The sequence below is a fragment of the Sinocyclocheilus anshuiensis genome, unplaced genomic scaffold (assembly GCF_001515605.1).
Source record: "Sinocyclocheilus anshuiensis isolate Anshui unplaced genomic scaffold, SAMN03320099.WGS_v1.1 scaffold535, whole genome shotgun sequence".
NCBI lineage: Eukaryota > Metazoa > Chordata > Actinopteri > Cypriniformes > Cyprinidae > Sinocyclocheilus > Sinocyclocheilus anshuiensis.
In genome coordinates this window covers 650,665-658,756 of record NW_015551063.1, presented here as the reverse complement: position 1 = coordinate 658,756, position 8,092 = coordinate 650,665, and the positions used below count along the sequence as shown (strand labels likewise).

The 8,092-nt window shown below is 36.5% G+C and overlaps 1 protein-coding gene across 1 annotated transcript in view; it reads left to right on the top strand.

The window, feature by feature from the left end:
* LOC107662027 (arf-GAP with Rho-GAP domain, ANK repeat and PH domain-containing protein 3-like) overlaps window positions 1-8,092 on the top strand; it is a 32,161-nt gene that overhangs the window by 21,470 nt on the left and 2,599 nt on the right. Inside the window, exons 16-31 of the mRNA XM_016451883.1 lie at window positions 812-968; window positions 1,080-1,182; window positions 1,267-1,465; window positions 1,597-1,660; window positions 2,591-2,754; window positions 2,867-3,079; window positions 3,867-3,972; window positions 4,063-4,090; window positions 4,401-4,518; window positions 4,659-4,787; window positions 5,819-5,955; window positions 6,070-6,152; window positions 6,234-6,269; window positions 6,722-6,785; window positions 6,868-7,011; window positions 7,107-7,145. Of these exons, the coding sequence (XP_016307369.1) occupies window positions 812-968; window positions 1,080-1,182; window positions 1,267-1,465; window positions 1,597-1,660; window positions 2,591-2,754; window positions 2,867-3,079; window positions 3,867-3,972; window positions 4,063-4,090; window positions 4,401-4,518; window positions 4,659-4,787; window positions 5,819-5,955; window positions 6,070-6,152; window positions 6,234-6,269; window positions 6,722-6,785; window positions 6,868-7,011; window positions 7,107-7,145 (1,784 nt within the window). The remainder of the gene's footprint in view (window positions 1-811; window positions 969-1,079; window positions 1,183-1,266; window positions 1,466-1,596; window positions 1,661-2,590; window positions 2,755-2,866; window positions 3,080-3,866; window positions 3,973-4,062; window positions 4,091-4,400; window positions 4,519-4,658; window positions 4,788-5,818; window positions 5,956-6,069; window positions 6,153-6,233; window positions 6,270-6,721; window positions 6,786-6,867; window positions 7,012-7,106; window positions 7,146-8,092) is intronic.

Genomic DNA, 8,092 nt, shown 5'->3' with positions numbered 1-8,092 from the left:
TTAATACACGAGTTTCACAATTTGAGTTGAATTACTGAAATAAATGAACTTTTCCACGACATTCTAATTTATTGAGATGCACCTGTAATGCATTACTTTTAAAATTAACTGCTCATCAAATTGTGCAAGTATTAAATGAATTAGGTATTTTTACCTAAAAATCGTTACAAAATTAAAATGCATTCAAAAGTTTGGGTTCAGTAAGATTTTTTATAGAAATTTCTATTTAATTAAACAAAAATGCATTCAGTTGATCAAAGGTGACAATAAAAACTTTTATAATGTTATAAAAAGATTTCTATTTCAAATAAATGCTGTTCTTTAAACGTTCTATTCATCAAAGAATCCTGACAAAATGTATCATGGTTTCCACAAAAATATTAAGCAAATGTTTTCAACATTGATAATAATCAGAAATGTTTCTTGAGCAGTAAATCAGGTTATTAGAATAATTTCTGGAGGATCATGTGACACTGAGGACTGGAGTAATGATGCTGAAAATTCAGCTTTGATCACAGGAATAAATGACGTTTTAAAATATATTCAAATAGAAAACAGTTATTTTAAATTGTAATAATATTCCACAATATTACTGTTTTTACTGTATTTATTTTTACCAAATAAATGCAGCCTTGGTGAGCATAAGAGACTGTAAAACGGTACATTCAGACGAGTGTAAAACATGACCATCTGATTACCGCTCAGTTCAAAACATCAGTGGTCTTGAACTTTATACTGACATCTGATACGAAACAGCAGTTTTGTTTTATTGTTGTTTTTTTTAATTACCTGTTTGATTTTATTTATTCAGCAGATTTTCAGAAGTACTGGTGTTCGGTGGAGAAGTCTATTCTCTTCTATGAGTCTGACAGATGTCATGAGCCCAGTATGAAGATCGATGTGAAAGACATCATCTGTTTAGGAGTTAGCAGGCCAGACTCCAGCAACAACAGCGGCTTTATTGACAAGTGGGTGTCATTGCATAACAGAACATCCTTTAGGACATAACCCGATTTAGAGATGTCATAGTATCTTAATCATAACATTATAACAATATGATTCTTTGTTGTTCCTTTCAGATTTCGATACACATTTGAACTTTACCTAACATCTGATAAGCTGATCCAGTTTGGCTTGGAGACTCCAGATGCGTTGCACAGTTGGGCGAGAGCAATAGGGAAGGTAAATATTAATCAGTCAAGCTCTGCTCTATGTAGCTTGTCACATCAGTGCATTAGATCTCACCTCGGTTTTGATCTCTGGCAGGCCACCACCCCTCTCAGCTGTCACTGCCTGCTGGCGCGAGAGTTCGAGCGAGTGGGCGTACTGCGCTACAAGGCCATGCTAGACCCACAGCAGTGGAAAGAAGGCTTCTTTGTTCTGCAGAAGTCCAACCTGTTCATATGCCCTGGAAATGATGGAGCCGCAGAGGATATTATAAACCTGAAACGCCTACAGGAGCTCAGTGAGTCTGTTAGCTCAATCACTGTGAAACTGATACAATATTTCAGAGAAAATACTGCTGCTAAGTTTACCCTCGAGGATTAATAAATGAGCTATGTACTTATCCGTCTTTGTCTTGGGTTAAAAATCAAGGCATTGCATCGGAAACAGAGAACCATGAGAAGAAGGACATCCTGGTTCTTGTTGAGAAAGGAAGGTGGGTCTTTGACTTCTATTAATGTACACGTTTAAGCCAAAATTAAACCTGTTTACTTTCTTAAAGGAATAGCTCTCCCAAAAATGAAAATTTGCTTAAAAAATACCCTAAGGCCATTCAAGATGCAGTTATTTTCTTCATCAGAACAGATTTGTATAAATGTAGCATTCCATCATTTGCTCACCAGTGTGGATCCTCTGCAGTGAATGGGTGCCGTCAGAATGAGTCCAAACAGCTGATAAAAACATCACAATAATCCACAAGTAATCCACACCACTCCAGTCCATCAATTGTGGAGCAAAATACTGTGTTTGTTAAACAAATCCATCATTAAGATGTTTTTAACTTCAAACCGTTGCATCCGGCTGGAGTCCATAATTCATAATTCTCCAGTGAAAAAGTCATCTCATCTGCATCCGGAGAGAAATATGCATAGATCAAGCACTGTTTACAAGCGAAAACAGTTTTAAACAAATATGTCAGTGTATTTTCATATTAGCAGACAACAAGGGATGGACTTTTTCACTGGATGAAGCAATAATATGGATTATGAAGTCATATTTTATGGGTTAAAGTTAAAACACCTTGATGGTTTTGTTTCTTTTCACTTCACAAGATGTTAACTGATGGACTGGAGTGGTGTGGATTACTTGTGGATTATTGTGATGTTTTTATCAGCTTTTTGGACTCTCATTCTGACGGCACCCATTCACTGCAGCAAGTGATGTAATGCTAAATTTCCCAAATGAAGAAACAAACTCTCATCTACATCTTGGCCCAAAGGTGAGAACATTTTCAACAAATTTTCATTTTTGGGTGAACTATTCCTTTAATACACCTCCATATTCTTATTGCAAATGATTGTATTTCATTACAACAAAGAAAAAGTCCCATTATTCTTTCATCAAAATATAATGACTCTGTCTGCAGGACTCTGCATCTGCAGGGCATGGGCAGGACCGATTTCTCCCTGTGGTACACAGACATTCAGAAGGCAGCAGGAGGGAATGGGAACACCCTGAAAGACCAGCAGCTCAGCAGAAATGACATCCCCATCATCGTTGACAGCTGCATTGCCTTTATAACTCAGTATGGTGAGAAGACAGACTTCTCAAATCCATGTGCTTTGAATTGAAGACATTCCACCCTGCCTAAATAATTATTAAATAAATTAACATTGCAGTCCAAATGATCTCTCTTACACAGGTCTAGGCCATGAGGGTATATACAGGAAAAATGGTGCGAAGTCCAGAATCAAGCTTTTGATGGAGGAGTTTCGTAAGGATGCCCGCAATGTGAAACTCCGTATTGGAGATAACTTCATAGAGGACGTGACGGATGTACTGAAAAGGTTCTTTCGGGAGATTGATGATCCCATATTCATGGCTGATCTCCACCCCTTCTGGAGGGAAGCTGCCAGTTAGTACAGTAAACTTTCTTTGAAATGCCGTTTAATTAAAAATTGTGGGTTATTTTCTGCATAATGTCTATGCATCTGTTGCATGCTAACGATTGCAAACAATAGCTTTGATAGAACATATACTACCATTCTAAAGTTTGGAGTTTTTTTTATTTTTTTATGTGAAAGTCTCTTATGCTCACCAAAGCTGCATTTATTTGATCAAAAATACAGTAAAAACAAAAATACTGTGAAATTTTTATTAGAATTTAAAATGTTCTATTTGAATATATTTTTAAATGTAATTTATTCCTGTGATGGTAAAGCTGAATTTACAAATCTTTTGTAACATTATAAAAGTCTTTACTGTTACTTTTGATCAATTGAATGCATCCTCACCTCAAACTTTTGAAATGGTAGTATAATTTTTGTAAAAACAAACAAAACAAAATACTGTAATATATACAGTATCACAGTCACAATTGGGCAGTCCTGCTAATGAATGTTTAAATTCCATAATTTTCGAAAGTACAAAAATTGCGTTGGTAACGCAACCAGATACCTGAAAAAGACAAATTAGACAACTTTATAGGTAAAGCAGCAAACTTTTTTCAATTATTTTTACTGAGGAATTTAAGTGGTTTAACAGTAATACAGTAAGATTCACACTGTACATGTATTATTAAATGTATATAACAAAAAATGGATTTTACAACCATAAACATGACGTTTTTGTATAACTGACAACAAACATACTGGATTTTGGCTAGTTTGAGTAGTCTCAGTGATTTCTCATACTATATGCAGAGATACCTCAAAAGCCCCAGCGTTTGGACCGATACAAAGAGCTGATTCGAGGGTTACCTCGGGTCAACAGAACGACCTTAGCAGCTCTCATCAGTCATCTCTACAGGTGAGTCTTCCTTCGGAATCTGGTTCAGCCACGTCTGGTCTTTGTTCATTTATAGCAGCTCTCACATGGGTTTCTCTTCCTCTCTCTTAGGGTGCAGAAGTGTGCTGATCTCAATTGTGTGTGTGTATATACTGTATATATATATATATATATATATATATATATATATATATACTGTATATTTGTGCAATTTTCTGTATTTCCTACTGAAACACAAAAATGTGTATAGAATAATGTGTGTATATATACATCCCTAGGCAGGATTTGATGTCAACATTTATTAGTATACTAGCATATAGATGGCCTCAAAGCTAACATACATAAAATAATATTGCGAAAAAAAAGCATAAAACTCAAATTGTATTTCATGTTGCTGTTACACAAGATTCAAACCATCAGTGCAAACTTCTGGTGTGGCTCTCCCACAGGTGTCTCCCACAATGTGTGCTGAGGAGCTGACCAATCAGGTGCTGTATATGAGAAATATTCCTGCAGGGGAAAAAGACGTGTGGATGACCTTTGAGGCCATCGAGGAAGGAGAGCTTGGTAAAGACAAAACGCAAACGAATTAATTCAAACACAATTTCACTTCAGTTACTACTGAAGTTACTCAGACACTGCAGGGCAAACAATGTTTTTTAAGGCCGGGAGAAACAATAGATAAATGCAGCATGTAATTTCCACAGAGCGACCTCTTCACCCTAAAGAGAAGGTTCTGGAACAAGCGCTACAGTGGTGTAAAATGGCCAATCCCAGCTCAGCGTATCTGGTGGTGAAGAAGGTGCCTAGAGGAGAAGCTATAGACATTTTCACAGGTGAAAGCATATTCATTTCATCAGATGTACTGACTTTCAGAAAATATGTTGTGTGTCATTTCTCCGATCACAAATGCAGACATGGTTTTATGTTTACGCGGAGCGATGCAACGCAACGCGTAGAAAGACAGTATAAGTCATTATAATCAGTAATTATGTCCCCACTGGATGCAACAAATGCCTCGTTTATAATGGGTTTTAATGTTTTTGTCTCGTCGCTCCGGCCGGGACATGGCATCACAATATGGTAAGGGGCGTAACATTTCCGTCTCACGCTTGAGGTATTCGACCAATCACAACGCACTGGATAGCTGGCCAATCAGAGCACACCTCGCTTTTCAGACTGATGAGCTTTGTAAAAATCGACGCGTTTCAGAATGGCGGGGCATAGAGGAGAAACCATAATATACAGTATGTGGAAAATAATGTGTTTTTTGAACCTTAAACCACATAAACACATTTCATTACACCAAATAATGTTCTTTTAAGCAGCATTATATGAACCCTTTAAAATGTCATTTATTCCTGTGATCAAAGCTGAATTTTCATCTCCAGTCTTCAGTGTCACATGATCCTTCAGAAATCATTCTAAATATGATGATTTGCTGCTCAAAAAACATTTCTTACATTGAAAGCTGTTGAAATCAGTCATGCTGCTTAATATTTTTGTGGATTTTTTTTTTCTCAGGATTGTTCGATGAATAGTTCAAAAGAACAGCATTTATTTGAAATAGAAATATTTTACCATCACCTTTTGATGCATCATATTAATGTATCATTGCTAAATAAAAGTGTTAATTTCTTTAAAAAACAAACAAACTCCAAACAGTAGAGTATACAAGAATTCGAAAAAAATATAAGAAAATATAGCATGTCACATTGAATTATTACTACACAGCTATATTACTATACATCTCTGAAACCTTATTTTGTCACACGAAAAACACTAACTGTATACTTTGTTACAAAATTTTACAAAATGATACAGCTGTATTGTTGTTGACCTTGTATCTGTGTGTTGTGGGCTGCAGCCTATAAGAGTGCGATGGTGAAGTCTGGAGTGCTGAAGTGTCGGGAAGAGCCGCCCAAGCTCTTGCAAGGAAACAAATTCCAGGAACGATCTTTCCAAATTAAAGACCACAGATTGTTCCTGATGAAGGACAAAAAAGTATGTATACTGTTCATCATCACCTTCTACATTACAGCACGTCAGAGGATTCTGTATAAATGAGAAGACCGTGAACTGAAAACAAAAACTAAAAGCATCTTTCCTACCTCACAGAGCAACAAACCTGAGAAAGAGTGGCAACTGAAAACCTTGAAGATTTACATGGGGATCAGAAAGAAGTTAAAACCACCAACAAAGTGAGATGCACGTTCCACAATAAGCTTCTTTTCATCAGTGAACTTGATATAACTTTAAATAACAAACATGTTTACTTGCAGATGGGGATTAACAGTGATGCTGGATAAACAGCAATTGTACGTTTTTTTAATATATATATATCTATATATATATACAGTATGTTATATACTGTACTGTAAGGTCCAGTTCTCACTATTAACTAGTTGCTTATTAGCATGCATATTACTAGCATATTGGCTGTTTATTAGTACTTATAAAGCACATATTAATGCTTTATTCTGTATGACCATATTCTATAGCCCTTAATCCTAAACTTAACAACTACCTTACTAACTATTAACTAGCAGCAAATTAGGAGTTTGAGGCAAAAGTCATAGTTAATAGTTAGTTAATAGTGAGAATTAGTCCCCAAACTGAAGTGTGACCACAGTAATGTGCATTATAGGACATAAGTATGAATACATTTAAAAGCATTATATATTACTTTGCAATGCATTGCACAGGCTTTATAGAAAGTGTCTATTTATAGCTACATAGTGAACAATAATCACTCTCCTTGACCTCACAGGTACCTCAGCTGTTCCTGTGAGACTGAATTATGGGACTGGATGACTAATTTACTAAAAGCACAGGTACAGCACATTTTAAATTGAACAAATCTGAAAGTTTATTGACACTTCAGAGCTGTAAATTAGCATTAACGTCCTCCCTCAGAATGATGATTTGCGCCCACCTGTGATGAGACGGCACTCTTCCTCTGACATTTCCAAGCAGAAGTTTGGCACCATGCCGCTAGTGCCCATCAGAGGAGAGGAGAGCAATACCAACTCCACCATGCTCTCTGCCAATCAGACTCTGGTACAACACAATTGTGTCCTCTAGTGGTTCAGTGCATGTAATGCTCACTTGTTCTTTGCTTTGAGACTTAACTTGTTGTCTGTGTATTTTTGCAGAGAAAGCTCCACACGAGAAGGGCTCTCTCAATGTTCTTTGTAAGTAATTATTTTTTTATCTGCAGATTAATCCAATGCATTTTATATAAGAATTACTTTAAAGGAATAGTTCAACCTAAAATGAAGATTTGCTAAATATTTACTCACCCTCAGGCAATCCAAGATGTAGATGAGTTTGTTTCATTATCAGAACAGATTTTAAGAGCTGCATATGTGGACATGTTTTTATATGTGTGTGCATGTTGATGTCATTTTGTGAGTCTATAGCTACAGTCATCCGGCAGATTAAAGGAGAAGTGCAGCAGTCCTCTCATTTGTTCAGCAGATACAGCTGTAATTTCCTGCTCTATACAGAGTGCCTGTGAGGGGAGAAAAACTTAGTTTGGGCTCTCAACCAAACTGACGCGAATGTATATTTGTGCATATATCTTGTCACTGTTATGGGGTAACTGATGGTCTTTATCAAGGCAAATGTACTACTATCAGGTTTCTGAAAGCCAAAGCTGAATTTGTGAACAGATTTGGAGAAATTCAGCATTACATCATTTGCTCACCAATGAATCCTCTGCAGTGAATGGGTGCCGTCAGAATGAGAGTCCAAACAGCAGATAGAAACATCACAATAATCCACAAGTAATCCACACCACTCCAGTCCATCAATTAACGTAATGTGAAGTGAAAAGCTGTGTGTTTGTAATAAATTTTTTTACTACAAATCATTACTAGTCCTCTATCCATAACATTGCGTTCTCCAGTGAAAAAGTCGTCTCGTCTGTATCAGGAGAGAAATATAAACGCAGTTTACAAGCGAAAACAGTTCAAAACAGATCTTGGTGGAATTTGATGTGAGAGGAAAACAGGGATGGACTTGTTCACTGGAGGAAGCATTATCATGGATTATAGACTCGTGTTTTGGACTCTCATTCTGACGGCACCCATTCACTGCAGAGGATCCATTGGTGAGCAAGTGATGTAATGCTAAATTT